This window comes from Bipolaris zeicola (assembly GCF_000523435.1).
Source record: "Bipolaris zeicola 26-R-13 unplaced genomic scaffold scaffold_16, whole genome shotgun sequence".
NCBI classification, from domain to species: domain Eukaryota; kingdom Fungi; phylum Ascomycota; class Dothideomycetes; order Pleosporales; family Pleosporaceae; genus Bipolaris; species Bipolaris zeicola.
In genome coordinates this window covers 190,153-216,656 of record NW_006912065.1, presented here as the reverse complement: position 1 = coordinate 216,656, position 26,504 = coordinate 190,153, and the positions used below count along the sequence as shown (strand labels likewise).

Below are 26,504 nucleotides of genomic sequence, written 5' to 3'. Positions count from 1 at the left end.
CTGGTAACTTCCCTTTTCGTCCTTTTGCTCGCTCTGCCACCATTTGGAGCCTGTGTGTCTTCTAGTCGTTGTTGAACACATAGCAAATCCTTTACGGATTATGCGTCAAAACCAAGGTTCTGTCGGACGGTACTAACCAGCAGTTTTCCTCTTTTCCCACAGCAAACACCCCGCTTGCGATGCTTAACAACGCAGCTACCAGGGTGTTTGCGCACCATGCTGAATCGCCATTGTCTAGAGCTTTCCAGAGAAACGTAAGCAAAACCTACCCCTGGGTGTGTAACGCGATTGCAAAGTCTTTACCGCTACACGACGTCTAGCCAATGCAGAGGCAATTTGTCACATCGTGTCTGCAGAACATGCTCGCCACCACGACGAAATGAGAGTAGCCGAGGCTGCTGGGCCTCTCGTGTGCAAGCGCGCCACCGGGAACTCCAGAAAGCGTTGAGCGTGCAGTTTTTGTTACTCGATAGCTACTTGGGTTCGGAGTTCTGGACGCCGTAGTTGGCCGCTTGTCCTAGATGACTCGAACCGACAACCAGAATACCAGAGGGCCACGGAGATGGCCGAGCACCCATCTCGACCACCTCATGATGTTTATGGCCTCGTTCCTTTGATCAAGAGTATAACGCCGATGCCTGAACGCGGTCATGCTTGTCAGGACGCACGAAACGAGCTACAGCAGAATCGGAATGCGTTTGGAAATTCGGTCGAGAATATGCCTTTCGGGCAGCTCCGGGAGAAGCCAGTCCATGCGTGTCGGGCTAGGTAAGCGGTCGCGGTGACGAGAGCCAACTTATTGGATTTCCGTTACTCGATAGAAATAGAAGGTACGCGCTGCCTGACATCTCCTTAGCTTCTCCGGAGATGTCGGGCACTCTCCCGGTGGCCTCAGGACTCCCAGCTCTTTTATCCATCAGGCTAATAACCAAGAACAAAAGAATTCTCTTTTCCTCGAAAATACACAAGCTGCAAAGAAATATCCGGCGGTGTATTCTGGACCATGCACTGGATGTTCGAGGTGCCACGGGTATTATGACGCTCAACCGGCTGCCCTGCGCTAGGCCTTGTGGGCCTAATCGGAGCGATCTACTGCATGCCTATCGTAGGGGAGCCACATCCTTGCATTTGCTTATCAGTAACACATGCACGTCTCCCAACACCACCTTTTGAGCCAGAGAAGCAATGTGCGTTTCTGGGTGCTTTACAGTCCCAACAACTGCAATATTGTATTTTTGAAGGGAAAGATAGTATGAGGATAACATATTATAGGTCACACCGAAGAGCAGATACCTATGAAATGGGAAAATGTTGGCTCGTGTCTACAATAAAGTTGACCAACACAAGACAGGGCCGAGACGCATGGTCAGAGCGGCCGCGATAGCCTCGCCTCATCGTAGTTACTCGATAGTATCGAGCAATATGTAACGCAGGGCGCGCCGGTGGCCCACTATCCCGCGGCGCTCGCGTTAGCGAGACCCATACCTTATATACAATGCTTCGAGAGTAGCCCGGGGGTGGCTCCTAGCCATGGACAGATAAGGGACTGTACCCCAGATTTTGGCGTTTTTTTGACAGTCGATATATCTGACCACAGGGTTCTTTTGTAATAAAGAATCCCATCTTCTCTCTCCCAGCACTATTTACTCAATTTCTTTTAAAGACCTCACTCCAGTCCTCTTTTACACTTCCTGGCGCATCATTGACAGCGTCTTATCAACGCTTATCTGCAGCTCACCGACGACAGCCACCCCAACTTCCCCGCGTTCGCCGAAACCGGCTTGTGGCTGTATATAGCTCTTACCTTCCTGACGCGGTGTTATATAGTCCCACGTCTTCTGTCTTTACTTCTTTCTCCTTTCCGCTCCAAGTTCACTCAACACAACTCCAGCCTCGCAACATGGCCCCTCACGCGACGACACCTCCACCCACTTCTCAGGCCCAGCCTCTTCATCCCATCACTGTACTAGCTTCTTCAAGAGCTGTCGTTGGTGGTCGAATTACAGAGGCTACCATTATTGTATCGAACAATACTGGCAAAATTACGTCCATCTTCCACTCAGTACTTCCTCAAACGCACTTCCCTGAAGGTACACCATACACAGACTACTCTCCACACATCTTATTACCTGGACTTGTTGATGCTCATGTACATCTCAACGAGCCTGGCCGAACAGAATGGGAAGGCTTCTGGACTGGCACTCGAGCAGCAGCTTTTGGTGGAGTCACCACTGTCATCGATATGCCGCTAAATGCTATTCCACCCACGACTACGGTTGAAAATCTCAAGATCAAGTGCGAGGCCTCGCAAGGCAAATGCTGGGTCGACGTCGGCTTTTACGGGGGTATCATTCCAGGCAACTCAGGTGATCTAAAAGCACTGGTCAAAGAAGGTGTTCGAGGATTCAAGGGTTTCTTGTGCGAGAGTGGTGTAAGTCTAGTATACTTCAACATTCAATCATGTGACACTAACACTCGCCATGTAGGTTGAGGAATTCCCCGCCGTATCCTCCCTCGACATTGAAAAAGCACTGCTCGAACTAAAAGACTCGGCAACTACCCTCATGTTCCACGCCGAAATGATCCCACCCATTGCCGACTCCGTAAGCGACGTGATCCAAACCTCCGAACCCCCTCTCGCCCCTAAAGGCGCCCTAACATCCTATGACACCTTCCTGCAATCACGACCTCCCGCCTTCGAAACATGCGCCGTAGCTGAGATCCTCTCGCTAGCCCACTTAGCCCCAGAGCTACAACTCCACATCGTGCATCTCTCTGCCATCGAAGCCATCCCTCTGCTCCGCAAGGCGCGCGCAGACGGGGTCAAAATCACAGCAGAAACATGCTTCCACTATCTCGCTCTCGCCGCTGAAGGCATCAAGGAGGGAGACACAAGACACAAGTGCTGTCCCCCCATCCGCTCGCAATCAAACCAAGACGGCCTCTGGGAAGAACTCCTTCAAGACACCGCTGACGGCGTCATTCAAACCGTCGTTTCGGATCACTCGCCTTGTACACCCGACATTAAGCTCCTACCCGCACATCTGGCGCCTGCGTCGTCATCGTCAGAAACGCCCAGCAACCTCGAAACCCAGGAATCGGCAGCCAAAGGCGACTTTTTCGGCGCGTGGGGCGGTATTTCGAGTGTTGGCCTTGGTCTTCCTATCCTATGGACTGAAGGTACCAAGCGCTTTGATAACAATTCCTTCTCCATTGAAGACATCGTGCGTTGGTGCTGCAAGAATACTGCCAAGCAGGTTGGATTGGAGCATAGCAAGGGAGATATCGGCGTAGGGTTTGATGCTGATATTGTGGTGTTTGATGATGAGGCCGAGTTCATGGTATGTTTTCTCCTTCCTTTTCATATTACCATTTTTGGGGGATGGTCTGCCTTGCTTTGCGCGGCTTGACTGGATGTAGATGTTCATATGTGGTGGTATTTGGATAACATGGCTAACTAAAATGGGCAGGTCGAACCCAGCACCATGCTCTTCCGCAACAAAGTCTCGCCGTACGAGAATAAGACACTCAAGGGTGTGGTGCGCGAGACTTGGCTACGTGGCCAGCGTGTTTTCTCGCGCGCAGAAGGGTTCTCGGAGAAGAGTGGGCCGTCGGGCAAGTTGTTGCTCGAGCCGAGAAAGATGAGTGCGTAATCGAAAGGTATTAGGATCAAGATTTGATTGTTGTTACAGCTGCATAGATGGCGTTGGATGGGTTTCCTGGCATTTCCGAGCATTCATACATTCACACAAAGATAGAAGAAGTCGTTTCTCGAAAGAGAAACACAAGTCATGATCAAAGCAAATCTCTCTCATCTTTCCAATTCTTCATCAAGGTGAATCATATGGTACACCGATTACGTCCCAGAAATCGCTATGCGCCTTTGTAGTGCAAAAAAAACGAATAATCGACTTCGTCTGACCAGGGTAGCGGGGCTAAGAAATCTACAAGTACTTCTTTGGAGCCGAGTCTCTCCTCCTCTTGTACAGCATATATCCACCGGTAATCGTGATTTGGACAGCAACGGCGATGAACAAAAAGGTCATCATGCTAGGGCCCTTGCTGGTGATGGCTGTTTTAAAACAATTTAGCTCTGATCAAGCAAAAGGAAAAAAAAGGGGGATCTATGAATCAAAGAAGAAAAGAAGAAAAGAAACTTACCAGCACCCATCAAATGCGGCAAAACCTGAATAACGCCATCCTGATTCCTCTCAAGTGCCCGGTGAATCTGATTCATCATTTCCTTGAAATCCTTGGACTCCAAATCACGCAGGATCTGCGCTGTGGCGCGTTCGACCTTTTCGACGTTGTGCATGGTACCGGCGCTGCGCGCGTCGATTGCATGGACGCGCTCACTGATATCTTTCCAGCGCTCGTTGTTTTCTTCTGTGAGAGTATCTACGGCTTGCTTGACTTCGTAGACGCGGTGGAGGAGGGTTGCGAGGTGGTGGTCGACCATTTGGACGCGGTTGTGGAGATCGGCGAATTGCTCTTGCTGGGCGCGGATGGTGTCTGCGGATACGTCGTCGATTATCTGAGGGAAGCCGTTTTCTGATGTACTCCTGGATTGCTGTTGTTGGTGCTGTTGGTGCTTCTGCTGCTTCTGCTGCTGCGAGTTTACGTAGTTTGCGTAGTCTTTCTTGTTTGGGCTCGGTGGGTTGGTGATGTGCGAGTTTATGGTGGATACGACGAATTTGTGAATTTCGAACGAGTCTGGGCTCTCGGCGGACGAGGCGCTGATTCCGAAGTAATAGCCTTCAGGGAGTTCGACCTGGAGGAGCGGTTAGTGTACTGGACAACTGTAGACCATAGACAAGTCCACCGTACCTTGTCCGTCTTGAAGCATAGTTGCCCGTCGACGATAACTTCAAGGAAGCCCTGTGCATGATGCATCTTGATTGGTGTAAGTTCGCCACGGTTCCTGTATGCATAGTCGCATTTGCCAAAAGCCAGCGTGTCTGGGTCTGGGTGGGACTTGATGTCCTTTGTTCCGTCGTTGAGAAAACCACGGATAGATCCTCCATGACCTTCATACTGGTCTATGAGCAGCACCAGACCATCAAACTTGGGCGACGTATACAAGCTTGCAGGTGTCTCGTGCGCCTGTGAGTCCTTCACATACCAAAACTGTAGGTTTCCACCTCCGCGCTCCATTCCCGTTGCCCTAAAGTCTAGTTCTGCAGTCCAGTCGCCTTTGTGGTACAGCGCATCCTGAGCCCATATTGAACCGCGTCTATTGCCGGGGTATGGAGGTGTAAGAATGATGCGATCCGAGAGTATCTGGGGTGTATAGTCGTCTGTGCCTTGGACGACGAAGTGAGGAACCGAGTGGTGATCAGGTGTAATAGATTCGCCCGCTTTATACCCGAAACTCAGATTCTCCATGACATGATCGGCCCGTGCTGTGTATACCACAAAGGCTGACCAAGCAATGGTCCGTAGCGATCGCGATGTGACGTACATGGTCGAGGTAGGTGACAGCTCTGTCTTGAATGATAGGGGTTTGGAATGGAGATGATGTACAGAAGGCCCAGGTCCTTTCTCTAATATTCTCGGGTTAATCCACATTCAATTGAATTTGTTGATATAATATCAAACCTACGTCGTGCTCTATCCTATCCAAGCGACCGCGCCTGCGTCGCCAGGCTCCACACAACTCACAAGATGATTGACTTGGATATGAGGAAAAACAAATAGCAATTGGGTATCACAGAAGGACAGCAATGTACAAGAATCGAAAAAGTGCCACCAAATGGGCAGAGAGAGGGCTTAAGAATCGATGTGGGCGAGAGGCTTATGGACAGCTGTGCTTTAAGGTTACCCCATATCACATTGATTGGGTGGTCCCTGCGCTAACACGATGCGACAGCCGTGGCAAGCCCCTCTCTAAGATGAGACGACAAGGCCGTGAGGATGTTCAGCTGCCAATCATGGAGTAATAAAAATGTTTCAACCTGTTTGCGCCGAAGAATCGAGACGTTGCACAGACAAGTATAAACAACAAGGCACAAGACAGGCATCGAGTGCAACGATGTCGCAATGCGGAGGGTCTGGCTTGGCGTGAGCCCTGGTATCGGGGGTCATGATTCGCCGATGACCATTTTCTCCATCGTCGCTACCTCATCACCGAGCTCATCCGCCATTGTTGCCGCCTGGACGCCTCACCCCACCCCATCCTCGTCCTCTCACCTAAAAGACCAAAATGGCCGCACCAGATCCAAAGGAAGCGTGGTCGCGCCTTCAAAACGAATTGACACGACGAAGCGCTCGATTTGGAGGGGCAGGCGGCGGCGGACCACCGAGGGGTGTCTTTGGAGGCCTCGGAGGACTATTGCTTGTCGGTGGCGGAATTTGGATGGCAAATAATGCGCTGTTCAACGGTATATTGCTCTTTGCGCAAGAGCGCATGCTCAATTCTGTGATCATGGAACGCTGACCCGCTACAGTCGATGGTGGTCACCGAGCAATCAAGTACACCCGAATTGGTGGCGTGCAGAAGGAAATCTACAGTGAAGGCACCCACTTCCGCATTCCCTGGTTCGAGACTCCCATCACCTACGATGTGCGCGCAAAACCACGAAACGTCGCTTCCCTCACTGGCACCAAGGATTTGCAGATGGTCAACATAACTTGCCGTGTATTGTCAAGACCGCGGGTCGAGGCGCTTCCTCAGATTTACAGGACATTGGGCACGGACTACGATGAGAGGGTTCTGCCGTCTATCGTCAACGAGGTCTTGAAGAGTGTGGTGGCGCAATTCAATGCCAGCCAGCTTATTACACAACGTGAGAACGTTAGCAGGCTAGTACGGGACAACCTCGTCAGGAGAGCCGCTCGCTTCAACATTATGCTTGACGACGTCTCCCTTACAGTGAGTAGCCCTTGTCAGAATTCCCCTCTAAACTCCGCAATTCACTAAATCATCGTAGCACCTTGCCTTCTCTCCCGAGTTCACTGCCGCTGTAGAAGCTAAGCAGGTTGCCCAGCAAGAAGCCCAGCGCGCCGCTTTCGTTGTCGACAAGGCCCGCCAGGAGAAGCAAGCTACAGTCGTTCGCGCCCAAGGTGAGGCCCGTTCCGCGGAGCTGATTGGTGACGCCATCAAGAAGAGCAGGAGTTACGTTGACCTACGAGAGTTTGAGAATGCAAGGAGCATTGCCAGCATCTTGCAGCAGAGCAGCAACAAGATCTACCTCGACAGCAAGGGTCTGGGTCTGGATATCAGCCAGAGTAATGCCGATAAAGAGCAGAGGGCGAACAGGAAGTAAGCAGATGATACGACAAGGATGATGGACTCCCCAACTCTTCTTCGCGCATCATAATCATGTATAACTACCCTCTGGGAAAAAGCGAGGTGCAAGCGTGCAAATGCGTAGCTTTCCACTCATGTCTAAATAACAAAATATTCCGACTTCACTCATGCCTGTGTCTGTGAAATGACTTGCTGTATACCAAATTTGATTCTCTATTCTTATCCATGAGAACATTTGCATATTTCCATTCGATTTTTCGATGATCGTATAACTCATTGGAGAGTGCACTAGCTGAAGCATACGCTCCAATGACAGTAGAATAACGGATCAGCGCTGAAACGCATCTACCCAAAAATAGGTTATTCGTCCGCAAGACGCCATGGCAACAGGCGACCGACCACATCCGCTTAATTAGTACTTACTATCAGGTTATCAGCAATCAGCAATCAGCCCACTGGTCCTAGCGCCACCAATACGGGCTTTCATTTCACCAAGCACGGACAACCATATTAGCGAATAGATTATGAACCTGACGTCAGTGCGGGCAAGACAACATGAGCATTCACATATACAACCATTGACTGTTTATCTGGTCCATGACAAGTTTTTTTGATTGATTGATGGTACATGTCCGACAATGCGGTGGAATCTATTCAGCTCCTCCCAGCCATGCCATGATGCCGTTACTCGTTATCGATCGTGTCGCGTACCCCGGTAGTGGCGCGCTTATTTGGCCTCGTCGAAAACGTAGGTGAGGTGGCACTTTCCGCAGTACTGGCGGTTGTGCATAGCGGCCATGAAGACACCAGCACCGCACTCGGGCTGGGGGCACTCACGGCGGAGGCGCTCGATCTTGCCATCACCGTCGACCTTGTAGTACTTGAGCACAGCTAGCTTGGTCTTCTTGCGCTTGTGCTTGATCTTCTTGGGGGTGGTGTAGACCTTCTTCTTCCTCTTCTTACCACCACCACGGAGACGGAGGACCAAGTGGAGGGTCGACTCCTTCTGGATGTTGTAGTCGGCAAGAGTGCGGCCGTCCTCGAGCTGCTTTCCGGCGAAGATGAGACGCTGCTGGTCCGGGGGAATGCCCTCCTTGTCTGGTGACTGTCAGATGGCGAAGTCCAAGCATCTTCGCTGAGCTGTACGTACCCTGGATCTTGGCCTTTACATTGTCGATGGTGTCGGACGACTCCACCTCAAGGGTGATAGTCTTGCCCGTACTGCCAGCGTATTAGTTCTGAATGAGCTGCTGCTACTGCTGTGCGCGGGTATCCTCTTACAGGGTCTTCACGAAGATCTGCATGGCGGCCTAAGCAATCGTGTCTTGATTGCTTTCCTCAGCGTGATGCAGAAAGGGTGTGAAAAGAAAAAGTCGGCGGGAAAGTGCTCGGGTGGATGAAATTCGTGTGGATCTCGTAAGCGAGCACGGCGGGCGGCGACAGCAGCATCCGTGCGCGATGCAGATCGAAAAGCACGTGATTGTGCCCAGGCGCGGTGGATATACTAGCGCCAGCCTCGGCCATGGGCGGCTAGCCGTCGCTGGGGTGACGGATATGCCAGCGATTGTTGTGTCCTGACCTCATACGGTAATACTCAGCTGTCCCCGCCTGCGCTACTTTTATTATCCTCCACTTTACTCTCCATCTTCTGCACCCACACTTTCTTCATCTCTAGTATCAATTGCTTTGTTTAGCGACTCACACTAAAACACTTCTTTGTCTTCAGACTTAGTCGCACAGGCTTCGGCCCATTACTTACTTGACGCAGGCTACTGGGAGATTGCATCTGTACTGAGGATACCATAAGGACACCGACCGCCCGGCGGAGCGCCGCTTGCACTGCGTGAGGTAAGTCTGGATATCCATTTATTCCAACGTCCAAGCTCGCATTCTCGACACTGCGACTTCAAAGTAACATGACCATTAACATGCATCAGTTTCGGACCCAATAGGACTTCCCCCATCCTCGAGAACCGATTCCGGACTCGACCTGCATAAGATATGCTGTCCACAAATATGCCAGCCGGCATCCAGCGCCAACGGATTCAGCACCGTCGACAAAACTCGACACCAACTGTTTTCGACGCGCCTACAGTACGCCCATCGCCTGCTAAAATACGACGATCACACCGGACCGGCATGAGCTTGGATCTACGCGGCCTCAACCTAGACTCCATCCATGCCGCGCGACAAGCCCAATACCAGGAATACGCCCAACGACCAGGACCCTTCGACATCCCCTCCTTCCAGCAGGAAGACAGTACGGTAAGTAATACTAACAATCTAGGACAATCATCACAGCATTCTATGCAAGTAGCGCAGACGCACAGACAGCCCCAGCCGGGCCCCCAGGACACCTTCTTGGCATCCCCAGTACAGATCACTTCATCAACACCGCGGACTCCCTCAAGGTTAACCCGCGTGCAATCTCCCACGCAGCTTCCCTCTTCCCCCTCTAAACCCCCAACTGAACAGCAATTGAAAGAACTCCACGAGCACATTCAGTCTGTGTATGGCTCATGTGGACAAGTCTTCATCAACATTCTACCTACACCCACTTCGACCCCACAGAAGCCAGCGCAGTTGCCAAGCCATGAATCTTTCAGTCAAAATGGTCTCTCAGCTGCCTTTACCGGCATGTCCGACATTAATCTCGAGCCTACCTCAAAAGCCATGACATTCGACTTTGAAAACCCAGAAGTGGACCTTGGTTACGACTCATCTTCGTACTACACATCCGACGCCTTGTCGCCGTCGCCCGTCTCCTCGCCACGACAAAAGCCTGCTCAATCTATCTTGGAGAACATCGAAGAGAACCAAGAGATGGTTTTCGCGCAATCACACGGCTTGTTGCCTACTCCCCAAAGCGCAGTGCCCATTAACAGCTTGCAAACACCCATTGAACAGTTTGCGCCCTCTCAAATGTTCAACGACCTGGATGTGGACGCTAGCTACGAGTACACTGGTATCGCGCCCGAGGAAGTTCAAAGATACATTAGTGAGCAAGACGCGACGACCGGTAAGTGGACCTGCCTGTACCAAGGCTGCGGCAAGGTCTTTGGACGAAGGGAAAACATTCGATCGCATATCCAAACACATCTTGGTGACCGCCAGTTCAAGTGCAACGGATGCGGTAAGTGCTTCGTTCGACAACACGACCTGAAGCGCCACGCAAAGATCCACTCTGGCAACAAGCCATACAAGTGCCCGTGCGGTGCAGGGTTTGCACGACAGGACGCTCTTACGCGCCATCGCCAGCGTGGCATGTGTGTCGGTGGATTCCCCGATGCAGTTCGTCGACAGGCCAAGCGTGGCCGACCGAAGAAGAATCGGCCGGATATGGAGCAACGCGTCGACAAGGCCAGCAGAACGCGACGCGCCCTTGTGTCAGCACCTTCATCATCAGCTGGTTCGCCAAACTCGGATGCTCGGTCTCCTTCACCGCTAGTTGGCTTTGAGCCAGCTCAATCACAAGATCTCCCTCAGCTGCTTTCGGACTCACAGAGCTACAATGACTCCATGCACTCTTCTGTAGATCCTTTCAGGTTAGTTCTTCTACCAATCCTGTCACTGTCCAAATCTGACAAACAATACAGTTTTGAGAGCTCATCAAGCCCTTATCCTGAAGATGCTGGCCTCTCCCAGTCGAGCTTTGGCTCAACTTCCTACGCCAACGACTCTGCGTCTATGAACATTCTTCAACAACTCTCTCAGCACTCTCATACACCCCCAATGTCGCCTGCTGACATGCGCCCAAATTCTGCTGGGTCGCCAAATGACTCACATGCGCCCGTCCAACCTAGTCCTTTGAAGGCAACGGCATCGCCTTCGCGGTCGTCTGTCCAGTCAAGTCAGTTCACAACACCACCAACCTCACCGATTGACTCCAAGGACAATCTGGATGAGCTCTTCGACAGTATGCCCGATACTTCCTACTCGCAGTTTGATCTCGAGATGAAGGCAATGAGCGACTTTACTTCTCTGGACTCGTCGGCGTACGACCTTTTGGACTTCACTGTGTAAACAGTCTTCCCAACGTGAAGACATGTGCGAGGCTGTATGATATTGTTTTGGATGTTACGAACCTATAATGACTTGGCGTATGTGTAATCTCTGGGAGATGGTCCGACGCATTTATTTCGAACTCATGGGACGGGCTCTCAGGATCTTGGCATTGTCAAGAGATTTTTTTTATGAGAGACACATGTTTCGCTTCTTCTGCTGCCACTGTAGGGACCGTAGGGTGTAGGCTTACGCTCCTTTGTTCGGCATATTTGTTATTTTAAAAAGGCGTATACGGTTGGGATATCTGACGGTTGAACGCGTGAATGAGTGCAGGATGTCTGCCAGCGACATATCTCAATGACAGACGAGCGCCTCCGTAGCAATGCGACAACGTTTGGATGCTTTTCAATTGATCCTTATCTAACTCCCCCATACATCTCTTCCAAGACCATGCAAGTGATTGAAAAACTAAAATAAGCAAAATGGACACCGCTAGTGTTTGGTGTTGTTGTCGCAGAAACACTAATGCTTTCGGTCAGCTTGTACTTAGTACTACTACTTGACGTCATGACATCTGATCGCGCGTCAACGCGTCATGCCAATCTCCTTTCCTCACACCCAACCTTTTTAATATCGTTCAGTTTCATATCGATGGCCCTAACGTTGCGTAGTAAAAGCCACTAGATAAAGTGAACCACTCATGTCCATTCCTGGCGCCACCACACGCCCCTCGACCGATCGTACCTGAAGATTAGTACCATATCGATGATGTCGATGCAGGGGTCAAACAAAGCCATGATGGTATGTCATCCCGTTTTGGGAATTCGATGAGGTCGGTGATAGAAAACAACGGTGATGTAAGATCATGGTTCTATAGGATGTAGAGGAGGTTGGGAGTTGAGGTATACATGGGTGTACGGTCAGTTGTCTTGTATGAGGACACAATCTTGCCCTTCCATCGTATACACTTCAAAGTACCCAAATCTCTCTTTACTATCCAACAATGGCACAATCTGTTACCAAGACCAAAGCTCACACATTACACTTTTCCTACGACGAAGATGACAGCTGTGCCTTGACAACTCTCATCAACGATGTTCGCTACCATGTCATGGTTGATCCGAACGAATTGAAAAAGTCCCGCGAGAAGCCATTGTATTACGAATACCTTGATAAGATATCAGCACTTCGTGAGGCAGAAGAAAGGGAAGAGGAGTTAGCTGAAGAGCAACAGGCCAGAGTCCATCGTGGCAAGGCGAAAAGCAAGAACAAGAGCAGGGAAAGCTCAGAGGGTTCAGACAGCAAAGACAGTGGTGTCGACATCACAGCAGACGGCGATGACGATGAATTTGTGGAAGATGATCAGGAGGACGAGGAGGTTGGAGAAGACCTAGACCAAGATTCAGCCAGTGCAGGCTTGGAGCTGCGAAACTGGATACTCGGAGCACTTGCAGACATCACGAAAACCGATGCACCCCCAAATCGCGAACCAGAGGAATCTACGTTGTACGAATGGTATCATGGCCCAACATACTTCTACAGCATGCAAATCACCAACGGTGAACTATCCCCTCAACTTCTCGAAACAACAACCGAGCTCGAAGCCAAAATCGAAGCCCTCGTCCCTCGCCTCAAAATGCCGAAATACATCCAAAACTACAACCTCCCCTGGCTTAACCCCAACGACCTAATCGTGCAATCCGAAGTCAGCATGCCACCCCCAGCGCACCCCGGCCAAGTCATCCACAAAAGCACCGGCACAGTCTACTTCTTCAAGCCCGTCGTCCCCTCTCAACCCGACTCCGTCAAACGCGAAATCCACATCCTCCGCAAACTCGAGACACTGAATCTCGACATCAAATTCCCCAGCCTCCTCGGCTTTGTCTCCCTCTGCAACAGCAAAACACAAGCAATGGGCATGCTACTCCAGAATATCCGATACCCAACGCCCTTGACTAAGCTCCTGCGCTCCAGCGTCGACGCCGGTGCGCGCGCAGAGTGGAGTCGCAAGAGCGAAGCTTATATCAAAACGCTGCATGAGCATGGGATTGTGTGGGGTGATGCAAAAGCGGATAATTTCATGGTGGACGCAGAGTCTGAGCTGTGGATTATTGATTTTGGGGGCAGTTACACGGAGGGCTGGGTTGATCCGGAGATCAGTGAGACGGTAGAGGGGGATCGCATGGGGTTGGAGAAGATTCAGACTGCGTTGGCGGATCCCGAGGGGGGCACGGTGGAGTTGGGGATTGGGGGTGAGAGCGAGGAGGAGGATGAGGGGAGCAATGTGGTTAGGGAGACGGCGAGTACGTTGTTTGTTACAGAAAGGTCGGCGGATGAGGAGGTTACGAGGGAGGAGAAGAGGAAGAGGGCGGAGAGCGAGGTTGGAGAGGGGATGGTAGAGGATGAGAGTGCGAGGAAGAGGAGGAAGAGTGATACCCTGGCTTCATAATACCTTTTCTCTTATAATGTGTGAGCAATAAACTTTGTGTTCTCTTCATATATTTCTATTTCTTCATTTTCAAAATGCTGTATATATACCCATGTCGACACGGCTCTATGGTGTATTTAGATATACATATCCACAAGTCTTGCGTCAGCTGATCAGACACCACTCTGTCAGGGGCTGAGGCCTCACAAGCTCACAGATGTAAATAACACCACCACAACCCCCAACATGCCGATCATGACCACAGAAAGTGACTCACTAGACATCCTCACTGCTGCGCCCAATGCAGGACGACTACTACCTGCGCCTTGGTTTGGTGCTATTTCGCCTTGCCCACTTACGCCTCCATTCTGTCCCCCTCCCGTCCCCCTCGATCCGTCGTCCTGGCCATTTGCACCAACCTGCCCTCCATCACTTCGCGGGCTAGTTTGAATCTGGATATCTCGCATGGGCTGCCCAGGTGGGTTATTCACACTGTTAACCTGCACCTGAAAGTCCACTAGCGGATTCTCAATCATGGCACACTGCATGCGGCCCCCATTTGCGCTCAATGGGCCTGGCGCGGGCTTGGTAGTTAACTGGCCTGCACCGGGGAACGGCTGGATACTGTTGGTAACACTAATAGGGAGATTGAAAATCGTGTATCGATCTACACCGTTGAGTCGGTAGTTTTGGTGAATACTGATGTTGTAGTCGCCTCTTGCTGTTGCACCTTCCTCGTCATTACCATCGCCGACGAGACAGTCTGGCCATTCGAAGTTGATGTGCTTGACTGTTTGGCCAAGCTCTTGGTCGAGTATGTCCGCGAAGGGTGGTGTGGAGGTTGTTATATTAGAGATTGTGAAGTTCTTCTGGGTAATTGTTGAGGTCAAGAAGAGAGTGAAGTTGAAGACTTGAGTGAGTGGGTCGGCAATGTTGCGTGGAGGAACAGGCAATTTGCCGTCACCTGACACATCGAGGGCAATGTGCAGGAAATCGCCACCCATAGGCGTGAAAGGCTGAGGCTGTGGCTTCTTGTCAGCCTGGTGTGCCTTTCCGCTAGGATATCAGGTGACGTACTGCTAGTATTATTCCCAACCCAGGCGTGTAGATTCTTCCGTTAACGATAGTGAATGCGCTTGTATCAGGGCCGTTGTTATTGCCATTCTGTCGCACATGAAGTTCTCTTTGGCCTGGAGACCACGACCCCAGCATCTGAGCATCGCCAGCTCTGAGTATTAAACATGATGAAAAGAAAAGTAAAGAGCGGTAGTACGAAGAGAAGATCATTGCTCAACAACGATATGCATGCTGGCCAGCAGTCCAACCAAAAAGAAAGAGAAAAAGGTACGGGAAATTGGTGCCTGAGGAATTCAATCTACTCAGTGAAGGAGGAAATCAAGGGCGCGCGCGGAATAGATTGCAGCCCGGTAATATGCAAGTCAGGCCCGCCACGGCCGGTTGTGGCTCACCGGGAAATAATGGTGCATAATGCTTGGTACTGTGCGAAAGCAGGTTTATTTCAGCGACAAGTGGTTAGAATCACCAACTTCGTGGTTTGTGTGCAGTCTCGAAATGATTTTCTGAGACATGACATGTTTGGAACCGGAGTTCGGCGGAGGTTCAGCCCGCACCACCGCACCCTTTTTTCTCCGCGTGTTAAGAGAAATCGAAGAGCGATAAGCAATTCTCAAGTCTTGGTGAGAACCATTGCACGAGCAAGTATTTCGTTTGCGAACAAGCTGGGGAAAGTATCGCGAAGCTACTCAACATCTCAGGCTTCAATCACATAGTCGCCGGGAGTCACTGAGGATGTACACATCAGCAGCCGCTGAGATCCGGAATGAACGACTTTGCCTTCAAACATAAGTACAAATCTTTTCACTTTGGGCGACGATTTCTGTTTTAATATCATGTCCCATCGTTGACACCTACCATTTCCGCTCTATTCCGACCACGCTCAAACGCTCCTCCCATCAACACTGTTACGTGCACTAAGACGAAACTGTCCTAAGACATTCAGAAACCATAACACACGGTGCCCTAAGTCTACATGGTCGACCAAGGAACAGCATTATGACTGATAATTGATGCGTTATTAAGTGTCAAAGCACATGGATCTTGCAATGCCCGCATACGAACGTACCGATGGACGGATTCAGCATCGCATTACATAACACATAACACAGCTGTGTTCACATCAACTGCCGAGTACCCATCACCAGTACAGGATATATGGAACGGCATAAGGAATATCGCGGGACAATCCGCTCTTGTGATTTGCTGCATAGATTTATCTTCTGGAGATGGAAAAATTACTCCAACTCCTCGTTTCATACTTGTCGCAAGTCAGCGACGACCTTGAAATACTTATTGTCCCCCCGGTTATACGAAAGCCTGAACGACAGGCCTGAGCTGACCGACTTCCTAGATGATCAGTCTCCAGGTAGGATACGAGCGATCGAATCCAAGAGACACTCTAATGGGCCAAGCCGACACTGACGAGATAAGCAACGTTGCTCTTGGTAAAGATGCAAAGCCAGGAACGCAAATACGGCCAGCGATGCAGGAGAACCAAAGCACGTCTCACTGAGCGGTTGGTGCAATGCCATCAAGAACACCCAATACGATCAAGACCAGATGAATCAAGAGAAGAGCCCAAAACCCGGGATTCTAATCCTTCCAAACTTTCAATGGCTTTGATTGAACAAAAACGCCAACCTCACCCAAAAATTACCGACTTCGACCGAGAAGCGCTTGCGATCAGATTCGACCCAAAAAGAATACGGACAAAAGTTGGGCAGCGGAGATTCATTATCCAATCACTCGGTATTCAGCCACGAAACGGCAAAAAGAAAGTTGCTAAACGGGCTGCTGACATAGCAAAGTCTTTTAACGGTGGCGGAGGTCCAACGATAACGAGGCACGTTATAATATCCGGGCCAAATACGAAAAAATTCTCACCTCGTTATCTGCGCATTTTTCCGTCCACACTCTCTCGGACTCTTTCTTAATCAAATCGAGCCGAAACAATGCTAGTATATGCCGCGCACTACTTTACAAATAACCAACAGCCTAATTCATCCCATTCCCCCCGCAAATTCCGTGCGTCTGGAAACGAAGCACCGCACGCTTGTTTCTTTTGGGGGGGGGGGTTGTCGGGGGTTTGCTGGCCATCATGTCATTCTCATGCGACAGGTCTTGGGACCTTCTTCCCCCAGGGAGCGCAAAAAGAGGAAGGAACGGGGATTATTAGGTAAAGTAGATCGATTCGCATCTAGATCGATGATGATTCTTTCCCCGCGGATGCGTCTAGGCCTCGGAGTGCGGATGTACCTGGTAGGACCCCCTTCCAAGATATCCTTGGGAGGAGGGGGTTGCGGGAGAGTCAAGGTAAGAAAAGAACATGCATAGATTGGAACCGAGAAACTTTAAGCCGGGGGGGTTATTTTTCTTTTTTTTATGCCCTGGGCATACGTACTTTACCCAGTGCAAGCATTCTAAACGTAAGCACGGCTGGGGGTGGTGGGGTGAGCAGCGTGACCCGCATGCGGTTAGGAGGCAAGTAAGTACGGTACTAGGGCTAGTAAGTTCGCGGCTAGCCACGCGAACAAAATGTCAGATAGTATCGTGCCACACCGGCATGGGACTCTCCCTTGCCCCCCGTCGCCTCGCCTCCCCTTTCTATTTGAGACATTGTAGTAAGACGAAGACAGCACCGAACGTGTGACTGGTTCGAACAACTTTTTCTGCGTGAAGGCTTGATACTTAGCTCCGACTTTGTCTGTCTTACACCACTCCGTCGGGTTCCCTTTTTTTGTGCAAAAAACCTTACAGTGTTGTAGAATTTATGCTTGCGCCCAAGTCAACTCCGTCCGGCCTATCCCAGGACAGAAACTTGTGCACAGTTGTAGGTATGTGTATCAAAGGCGAGAGGAAAAAAAGGTCATCTATGGGAAACGCGCGTCACAAGGTTTGAGTGAAAAATATCGTGTCATTATTTCGTGCGCGTGCGTGTGCGCGCGTGATCTCAAAGGTTAAGGATGAAGGAGAGAAGAGAAGAAGAAAATGGATTTTGGAAGAATGTAGAAAAAAGGAAAAGGAAAATTAACGGATATCAGAGAAAGGCGCTTTCGTTAGGAAAAAAAAACAAAGAAAATATTGGTATCGATCGGTATATTCCTTCCAGCGGTATTACCATTGCTGACCTTCATTGTGCCTCCTGTAATGCGGATCTGACAAGACAGACGACGCGCTATCCCTCTCAATCTCATGCGACTCTGTTGAAGTCGTGTGAACAAATGCTTTCTTCCCGCTCTCCACCAGACTTTCTGTGCTCGCTTGTCTGCTGTGACTGTGCACTGTGAATTCTGTCGTCTTGACCACCTGCGCTGGCATGGCCTTGGTGTTGCCCTTGCCAGTGCTAACGTGGACCTCCCATGTGTCTGTTTCGTCCTTGCCTGTTCCTACCATTGACCGTTGGATGTTGCTCTTTGCCCTCATCGTTCCCAGTGGCACGCCTCCGGCCTCTACTCCGCGGTTTGCATATGCGTTGTTACCATATGCGTTGTTGCCGTAGGAGCTGGCCCCGTTTCCACTCCTGGCCTTTCGCGTCAAATTGACGAGACGAGTGAGAATGCTGAATTCGAGTTTGAGCTTGATGCTGTATACAAGTGGCTTCCAGGACGTTTGGATCTCAAAGAGGTTGGCGAATTCCAGGGCGAGAATACTGAAGTCGAGGAGGATGACAAGAGCGTTGACCGAGATGAGATGGTAAAGGAGTTTCCGGGTACCAACGTTTCCAATAGTACGCTCCAGGCGGAGGAGCTTGGTGGTTTCGAAGAGGTAGAGGCCTGAGATGATGAGTTCTTGGGCGATGAAGACACTGAGTTGGATTCGTTCGTATATGTTATACACCGGTATCCAGGGCTTCGGGTCGGCTGAGTTTGTACCATATACGATAATGATAACAGGAATGTGTAGCCAGATTGCGTTGACGATGATCATGGTCAGGACATACTTGAGCCATCGGAGGTTGTGCATAACAATATGCAGCCGCGAATACAACACCACCGACTGGCCAGTGATCATACAACACCATCCTATGAGGATTAATGTAGCGTATACGTTCTTCGTCTCGATTTGGACCAAATGCATGAGCATGTATCCAATCGAGTTGAAAAGGATTCCATATGTGGCAACCGTGAAACTCCAGAAATACAGCCCGCTGCGCCGTTTGAACAGGGTGAGAATGTAGACATTAAGCTCGAGAAAGTTGTATAATGCTATGCTGAGGAACACGGCCGCGATGACCTTCGCGGTGGGAAGGACGATCGCCATGGTTGGCAAAGCAGGGGGGGTGGTTGCGAAAAGGATATCGTAGAACAAAGCAAAAAGGTGGAGTTGATGAGCGTTCAGATCTGGGAGATCAACCTCCACTTTACTTCAAGAAGGAACCCACCCTGCAAGCATCTTGGCGCACATGTGTGGGTGCCCTGTCAACCATGGGGAACAGGACCATCTCAAACGTCAACGTTTTCTCCGTAGGCGAGCCGTACCTTCAGGGATGGCCTTCATCTTGGTTGAGCGCCTTAAACCAAGCCCTTGTTCCCTTTGGGGGTCCAGCCGGCAGGGACTAAGCAACCATCTCTGGTCTGATGGCGAGCCGTCAATAGGTGGCTCGGCACTTCACTCAGGTCGCGAATTGCCAACTTGGCAAGGCCTTGTCTTCGCTTAACCACATGCTCCCATCCGTGTCCTAGTCTGCTGTGGTAAGGTAACGCGGCCCTCGCCACCCCTGCCAACTATTGCACGACATCGGGCCTTTCAGCTAGGTCTCAGCTCTTCGCATATATATGCTCTTGTCAGAGCGGGAGTTGCCATTCACCAGGTTGATAGATCTAGTGAACTCTCTTTGTGAACAGATTAGTTCACGCTGATTTCCACTTCTGTACAGACCATAAGCGAACTAGAAGTTTTACGGGCGTGAACTCAAGCCTGGAAGGTCGAAATGCTATCCTCCGATCAGTCGCCGTCTGACTATTGTCGCGAGGGACCCGACGATTTGGTTCGCCCACCCTTCGCAATACACCTATACATGGGCACGGGAGAAAGGATAGAAGGACGGTCTTACCGACCACTGTAATACACATGGTTGCTGCGCGTCAACACACGGGGAGGCGCACGGAAAAAGTAAAGGTAGGCCGATGCTGCGAGCGGGGGAGATGGAGGAGGGTCATCAGACGACTCATGCGCTCGTCTGTCCCAAACTCCTATGCATTGCAGATCGTCCCTTGCAGCATAGGACTAGGCAAAGCCTTTGTCCAATAACACGGATTGTGTGTCAACGCCTCGACGCCCAATGTGAAGGACTGACATCAGGGTAAGAGCCTCCTAGTCGTTGCTTCTTGGCGTACCGGCCGACACTCGTGGGGGGAGGGAAGGGGGTTGTATGATCGTCCGATCTTAGAAGATCTTGGATTGTTCAGTTTCCATTACTCTAGTATGTGATGATTAGACCAAGAACCATAAGAGACTTGGAACGGTGAAAAATACGAAGTACGGTAGGTGGACAGGTCGCCCGTATCATGTCCAAACTCTAATCCTCTCTCTAACACAGGGACTAGTGTCGTGCGGTGTTTTGACTGGTTTCGTGGGCCCAAGTCTTTCACAAGCTGCAGGAGGCTGCGCATTTGCGAAGGGGCATTCTTTCCCATGGGGCTGTGCGGCGGAACGGGGTTCCTCGGCCCTTCTATTCACGCCGGCAGACTTGGCGTGGCACAGCAGCACCAATCTCCGCTGCCGCTAGTTGCTCCGCGGAATGGGACTTGGTATAGCGGCTGAGCTCCTAACCAGATCGAAAATGGAAGCTGGCAATTCGGAACCATGGACGGTCCGGATGTCATTGACGGTAGTGTCAGCTGTGGCGTGACAATTTGCCTTCTCCACTTGACGTGTTCGCAATCACCACTCATTCCCGTCATACATTCGTACATACATGCAGCATGCGTCTATTGGTCCAAAAAAAATCGACATTACATTATGTTTTGAATATATCAGCCCGATACACGACTCATGAGGTCTTCTCGGTATTGCGCTATTGTACAGATGCAACAAATCTAAGGTACTACATATACATGCATCTATTGGACTGCTGTGCCGGTGGTGGCGGCAGACAGGGTGATGTAGAACAGCTTAGTCTGTCCAGTAATGATCATGCGGCCGTTTCCAGCAAATTGGAAGTTGGCAGCAGTCGTTCCAGTATAGATCTTGCCAATAAGCTTGGCAGCAGCATTGTAGACCCAGACGCCATCACCGCAACCAACGTATACGCGGCCCTTGGAGTCGTTCTTGATACCTGCAGAATTTTGTTAGCAAATGCAAATATCGGATGCGTTTGCGGTTGTAGATTACGTACCATCAGGGATGAAAGATGGGACGAAGGCGAAAGTCTGGCGGTTGTTGAAAGTGCCGTCCTTGGTAACATCAAAAGAGTAGACGGATGCAGGGGCGGTCAGGTTGAGGCCGTAGTTGGCATTGGCAATACCGGTATCAGTAACATAGGCCTTCTTGCCATCAGGGGAGAATGCGATTCCGTTGGGGTGCTCCATTCCATCAGCCACAACGGTGGTAGCACCGGTGTTGAAGTTGTAACGGTACACTTGTTGTCTAATACCAGGGTAGGGACGGAAGGCCTGGACAAAGCCGTAGATTGTATCAGTGAAGTAGAGATCACCGTTGATAGGGTTGACAATAAGATCATTGAGCGAGTTGAATTGGCGACCAAAGAAGTTGTTGAGAAGAGCTATTTTTGTTAGTGATGGTCCCCAACTATGATTTTTGGAGGCTATAAGAATAACTTACTAGTAGTCTTGTAAGGTGGCGTAGGGTCCATGACGTAAAGAGCTGATGGCACACGGTCACCCTGACCCTCACCGGCGAAAATGAGCTTTCCCTTGTACATGGTAGCACCATTGGGGTTGATGATTTGCGGGTTCGATGTGTTCACAATCGAGATGGGCACCGACTTCAAACTTCCTTTGCGGACCTTCTCGGCATCGGCAATGGCGATTTTTTGGATGATAGCAGACTTGTTCAATCCAGTGCCTGCAGCAGGTGGTCCGGCGTTTTGAACGAAGAAAACTTCGTTGGTAGGAGGGTACCACGTTACCGCCTCGTGAAAGAGAGGATCCGATGGTGAGGTTGCAATGGTAGTCAGAGACGGATCAGTGCCAATCACATCGTAGAATTCCGGGTCGTAAATGTGGAAAGGTTTGGCTAGGAGTGATTCCGCGGTTGTACCAGGCCATATAAACGGCTGTCTCTAGTTAGATGATACAAAAGGTAGATGCTTTTTTGCAAAAAAAGAAAACTTACGGTGGTTCCATTGTATTCGACGGCCGGCGGGACAACAGGCAGAACATTGAAGCTCTTCTGGTCAACGACCTGGGCACATTTGGGCACGGCATTTGCCAAAGCTTGTCCAATTGTCGCGCCGACAGCGACGAGTGATCTGGTAGAAGGCATCGTGAGTTTTTGTTGTTTAGCTGTGACCCAGGAAAAAATCGGTGCTGCAACCAGTACAAGAGTTTTGAAGATAGATGCTGCGCCGCTCTTTGTATTCAAGGTCAGCGGGGAGACTCCACTGGTTTTGTAACCCTACGCCGAAATTGGCTGCTCTTCCGTATCATGTAATTTGGAGAACAAAGTCTGGCGGCGGTAAGCTCCATGCAGACCGGGCAGCGGTCACGCCCGGATATGGGTCCCACTTGTGGCTTGGGCGACGAGGCATGACGCTGTGACCCCATGGGGTCTTGGAAATCCTGCCCCACTGCAAGACCCTCCTACATCTAATGTACTACATACTACAGCCAACTCATGTGAAGCAGCCGTGTTACCCAAATACGCAGATAAACGAAAGCAACGCTCTTTGCTGCAGATGCAGTCAGCGAGCACTTACTTGGGATGCATATATTTTGCATAAGACAGCCTATGATAATGAGCTAAAAACCTGCATGCAGGCTGCTATATGAATCCTTGCAAGCCAACGTGTGCATGCCGACAACCCAGACCATGATGTTTTCTTGGCTCCTATTCCCTGCGTACCAGGGGTCTGCCCTTTGCAAATTACCGAAGTTTTTGGAGCATGGACAACACCCCAGCAGTGTACAGCCTCGCGGTGGTTGGGGTAGTATACAGGAACCAAGCCGTTGCCACCAAACGCCCAGGATACCCAAATAGTAACAGCATGGGAAGACCAGACGCAAAAGCTCTAGTAAAATAAATAGTGCATTGTAAGCAAGTACGTCGTTGAGTCGGGCTGCAGATGCCTCCAAGCGAGGGCCACCCTAGTCCTCGAGAAGCTTAGCCTCCATCTTACCGGTGAGGTAAGCCCATAGTCGTCGTGAGACGCCTCCGTGCCGCTGCATCAATCAATCGGGCTGGCGTAGATCAAGGTCGATCGATTCGTCCCTTACCCATGTAAAGAACTATGGGGTGGCATGTTCGCCATGCCCTCTCGGCATCATTATGTGCCGGTTGGCGAGTAGGCAAAGCACATGGCCATGTCGAATCGGGGCCGTCTCGACCCAGTTCGGCACCGCATCTCATCCTCAATAGTGTATTCTCCCAACTAAATCCTTTTAGGTGTCGTATTTTCCACGTTTCTCACGTCATACTCTACCATTCGTTGGAGGATTCGTCAAAAAGCAATACTCGGGCGTTCGAGATCCATGCTGCACCAACTCGACGGGACGGATTGCCAAGGTTCTCGAAGACGCCTGCGACCTTCTAGAAGGCCTCTTGAGACGCGGCAAGAAGATTGTAGGTACTTGCGAACATGACGCGGCAAGAAATGTGACAGTGTTGAGGCTTTTTTTTGCCTTTTACCCACGCGGGTTGTTTTCAAGTTACATGACTTTTGTTCATCATTGACCATTCTCTGAGTCGTGGCTGCATTGTACAGAGCGGTAGTACGGAATAATTTACTGGTTGAGGCATAGGCTGCGGCACGGCAGCAGCGGGACCGAACAAGCGATAAGGTGATATGTAGTAGTACTTTCTAGGGGCTTAACGCTATGGTAATTTCTATTGATAAACGGATAAATACAAAGTTTTGATGTCTAATCACGTGATGTTGATCTTATTCGATCAGCGAACACCAAAAACATCCGACAATGTGGATTTGTAATTGATTACCTACCTAACTCCTCATATACCGGTGGTCCGCTTGAGCAGCTCTCCCAAGTGGGCTATCAAAGCTGCATAGACAAGCACTATTAGTGTACTTCTCACGCCCCTACCGAAACCTAGGATTTATTTGTTGAAATCTTTTTGTCTTCGCAAGTCTTCAATTCTGCTCTGAGACAAAAACTCTTCTCCTACCTTCTGTGGCCTAAAGCCATCGTTATCTGGGATAGCTTTTGGCGCTCAAAAACGGCCTCCTTGAACACTTTATGCGATTCTCGAATTCTAGGCTAAAGAGACCGCCTAGAACGGAGCATATAGTATGTAGTATCGCGGAATCGATGCTTCTACCTAGTAGCTCCGCGAAACCAACAGAGCACTGCAAAGACGTATATGGATTACCAAATAGGACCGAGAAGATTGTACGTTAACATCTTGTGATAGAGTGTAGTATATCCAAGATTGCAGTGGGAGATTTGCTCCTCTGTATAAACATCATGGTCTCACGTATACGATACCCGTATACTAGGAGGGAATCAATCTATACTATCCTGGTTAAATTAGCCTTGATGAAGCTCTATCACTGATTTAAAATTGCGGGTTGGTCTTGCGAATTACGTGCATGTCAGCTCGAACTTGAAATATAAATCCTTATACATATAGAACTAGATAGTAATACATTAGCTAATAAATCGTCTGCGTCATATCTTGTATTTGATGGATACATAAGGGAGGTGCTCGCTGTTTGATATAGCCGCGGTTTTATTACTACCACTGGCCTCTGTGAGTTTCAAATGTAGTTATGTATATTCAATTAATGGAGTGATATTGTCTCTAAGTATTTTTATGCAAGTGAAGATAGTATGTAGGTTGTTTCCCAAGTTCTCAATGCTTTAATTAATCTTTAAACCCCAATAAAACAGGTGCATTATGTTACTGGATGGCAATCGACTAGATGGGGAATAGCTAGCAATTACAGCAGCGGATAGACACGGTGATATATGCCTAGAGCTACACCTGAACCTCTCTTCAGCGTCGCTTACCAGCTGTAAGTATGGAACTTTACATTTGAGTTTGTTTTCCTACTCTGCGCATATAAACTAGATCCCGTCCTCCGATCACTAGAAAAAAGCTATTTTACTGACTTGCTACCAATATTGGAAAAACATTATTTCAGCATCTCTGCAGTAAAACCTGTTTCATACCACTAGTATAGGAAATTAGGTATTCCAAACTTGTTTTTGCTATTCATAGTAAGGTGGTGTGCTGAATATAAATGACATTATAAACTCATGTATAATTAGAGAAAATATTCAAAGAACATGGCAAAATAAACAAGCCAGGTAGAGGTCTGCTCGCTACTATACTATGTATGGCTCTAGATACTCCGTAATCTCAAAATCCCCAGCGGGAAAAAACTACCCCAAACATGAAAGACCAAGTAAAGCTAAGGGGTACGCAAAGTAATAGTACCTGCTACCAGCCATATTCCTTGTTCCATCCAAGCCTTTTTCGCTCTACATTAAAAAAACCCCCAATCTAGTCATACATCCACACACACACACAAACACAACACTCTTTCATCTACAATTTCTTTTAAACCCCTAAACCTATTCCCCCAAATACGCCTACAAGCACAACCAAGAAAAAGGAACGTATATCGGAAAGAGAAGTGTAATCGCAGTCACATACATATCAGTCCTTCAACACCCCGAACCCCCCCTAGGAAAATCCACCAACTCAGCAACAATCATAGGGAAAAAAACTCGTCGACCTTAAAATATATTGCTACTTAATCTACCTCCTATCACGTTTCCCCTTCCCCCCCCCTACTTCCCACATACTTCACTAGCTGGGTCTTAGATACAAAGTTTCAAATAAATATCTAGAGGTGTAAGGAAGGGGGGGGGGAATATTGTGATTTAGGATTTTGCGTGATGTCACGTTACATATATTTCTGAGATAGCGCATAGTTCCCGTTTAACTAAGAGGTTTGATCGAGATATTTATCTACTTGGGATTCTTGGGTATAGGTTGGATAGGAGGTGTTGTTGTGGATTGGAGTTTCAGCGAGGGAGGGGTTTTTTTTTGGGTGGATGAGGGTGGGAAGGAGATGTGATGGGGATGTGTGGGATGACTGTGAGTAGCGATTGGTTGTTTCGTTAGAGGAGGGCTTATACGTAGTGTAGTCGATGGTGTCTATGTATTTTGACGAAAAGGGAGAGAGGAAAAAAACAAACAGATGTGTGTAGGGTTGGTGGGTGACAGAAAGTACTTTACGCAAAAGTTTCTCAACCTCGTAAGACAGACATCACAAGCAAAGATATTGAACTCTAATATGGGCATGGAAAATCGTGAGTGATATTGTTGTTTTGTCTTTCAATATGCCGTCCGAATATCCCACTTCCAAAAAAACTCCATCCACCGTCCCAGGCCCCTTCCCAACCCCAATCCGTGAGAGACCCAATTCCGTCTTCCGTTCCAACGCCCCTTACCACCCTACCCACAAATCCCTACTTGAGACATTGAAGCCATTCCAATCATCCCCATCACAAATAAAGCCACAAAAGACAAAAAAACGCCAATCCCCATTCGCGCTATTTTCCAGCAGCGAAGGTATCCTCGTGGGGGGATGCATAT

At 49.6% G+C, this 26,504-nt stretch overlaps 10 protein-coding genes across 10 annotated transcripts; 4 read left to right on the top strand and 6 right to left on the bottom strand.

The window, feature by feature from the left end:
- Positions 1 to 1,900: 1,900 nt before the first annotated feature.
- On the top strand, positions 1,901 to 3,653 carry COCCADRAFT_86101 (uncharacterized protein; the record flags this gene model as incomplete). Its single annotated transcript, XM_007710311.1, has 3 exons — positions 1,901 to 2,431; positions 2,487 to 3,341; positions 3,471 to 3,653. The coding sequence occupies 3 exons, from the start codon at positions 1,901 to 1,903 to the stop codon at positions 3,651 to 3,653; spliced, it is 1,569 nt and encodes a 522-aa protein (XP_007708501.1).
- A 291-nt stretch (positions 3,654 to 3,944) lies between these two features.
- COCCADRAFT_23160 (uncharacterized protein) lies at positions 3,945 to 5,463 on the bottom strand (the record flags this gene model as incomplete). Its single annotated transcript, XM_007710245.1, has 3 exons — positions 3,945 to 4,072; positions 4,162 to 4,771; positions 4,828 to 5,463. 3 exons carry the CDS (start codon positions 5,461 to 5,463, stop codon positions 3,945 to 3,947), a joined length of 1,374 nt encoding a protein of 457 aa, XP_007708435.1.
- A 739-nt stretch (positions 5,464 to 6,202) lies between these two features.
- COCCADRAFT_33539 (uncharacterized protein) lies at positions 6,203 to 7,265 on the top strand (the record flags this gene model as incomplete). Its single annotated transcript, XM_007710267.1, has 3 exons — positions 6,203 to 6,380; positions 6,447 to 6,871; positions 6,930 to 7,265. The coding sequence occupies 3 exons, from the start codon at positions 6,203 to 6,205 to the stop codon at positions 7,263 to 7,265; spliced, it is 939 nt and encodes a 312-aa protein (XP_007708457.1).
- A 711-nt stretch (positions 7,266 to 7,976) lies between these two features.
- Positions 7,977 to 8,553, bottom strand: COCCADRAFT_1856 (uncharacterized protein; the record flags this gene model as incomplete). Its single annotated transcript, XM_007710228.1, has 3 exons — positions 7,977 to 8,347; positions 8,400 to 8,470; positions 8,531 to 8,553. 3 exons carry the CDS (start codon positions 8,551 to 8,553, stop codon positions 7,977 to 7,979), a joined length of 465 nt encoding a protein of 154 aa, XP_007708418.1.
- A 697-nt stretch (positions 8,554 to 9,250) lies between these two features.
- COCCADRAFT_85999 (uncharacterized protein) lies at positions 9,251 to 11,272 on the top strand (the record flags this gene model as incomplete). The annotated part of the gene is made up of 2 exons (XM_007710310.1): positions 9,251 to 10,794; positions 10,846 to 11,272. The coding sequence occupies 2 exons, from the start codon at positions 9,251 to 9,253 to the stop codon at positions 11,270 to 11,272; spliced, it is 1,971 nt and encodes a 656-aa protein (XP_007708500.1).
- A 985-nt stretch (positions 11,273 to 12,257) lies between these two features.
- On the top strand, positions 12,258 to 13,703 carry COCCADRAFT_86233 (uncharacterized protein; the record flags this gene model as incomplete). Its single annotated transcript, XM_007710309.1, has 2 exons — positions 12,258 to 13,492; positions 13,535 to 13,703. The coding sequence occupies 2 exons, from the start codon at positions 12,258 to 12,260 to the stop codon at positions 13,701 to 13,703; spliced, it is 1,404 nt and encodes a 467-aa protein (XP_007708499.1).
- Positions 13,704 to 13,885: 182 nt separating this feature from the next.
- COCCADRAFT_86184 (uncharacterized protein) lies at positions 13,886 to 14,969 on the bottom strand (the record flags this gene model as incomplete). The annotated part of the gene is made up of 2 exons (XM_007710308.1): positions 13,886 to 14,704; positions 14,760 to 14,969. The coding sequence occupies 2 exons, from the start codon at positions 14,967 to 14,969 to the stop codon at positions 13,886 to 13,888; spliced, it is 1,029 nt and encodes a 342-aa protein (XP_007708498.1).
- Positions 14,970 to 16,855: 1,886 nt separating this feature from the next.
- COCCADRAFT_86210 (uncharacterized protein) lies at positions 16,856 to 17,053 on the bottom strand (the record flags this gene model as incomplete). Its single annotated transcript, XM_007710307.1, has 1 exon — positions 16,856 to 17,053. A coding segment is annotated over one exon (198 nt), but the record flags the coding sequence as incomplete, so codon positions are not given.
- Positions 17,054 to 17,873: 820 nt separating this feature from the next.
- COCCADRAFT_1852 (uncharacterized protein) lies at positions 17,874 to 19,019 on the bottom strand (the record flags this gene model as incomplete). The annotated part of the gene is made up of 1 exon (XM_007710227.1): positions 17,874 to 19,019. The coding sequence occupies one exon, from the start codon at positions 19,017 to 19,019 to the stop codon at positions 17,874 to 17,876; it is 1,146 nt and encodes a 381-aa protein (XP_007708417.1).
- Positions 19,020 to 20,821: 1,802 nt separating this feature from the next.
- COCCADRAFT_1851 (uncharacterized protein) lies at positions 20,822 to 22,205 on the bottom strand (the record flags this gene model as incomplete). The annotated part of the gene is made up of 4 exons (XM_007710226.1): positions 20,822 to 21,036; positions 21,097 to 21,483; positions 21,543 to 21,996; positions 22,056 to 22,205. The coding sequence occupies 4 exons, from the start codon at positions 22,203 to 22,205 to the stop codon at positions 20,822 to 20,824; spliced, it is 1,206 nt and encodes a 401-aa protein (XP_007708416.1).
- Between the last annotated feature and the right edge of the window lie 4,299 nt (positions 22,206 to 26,504).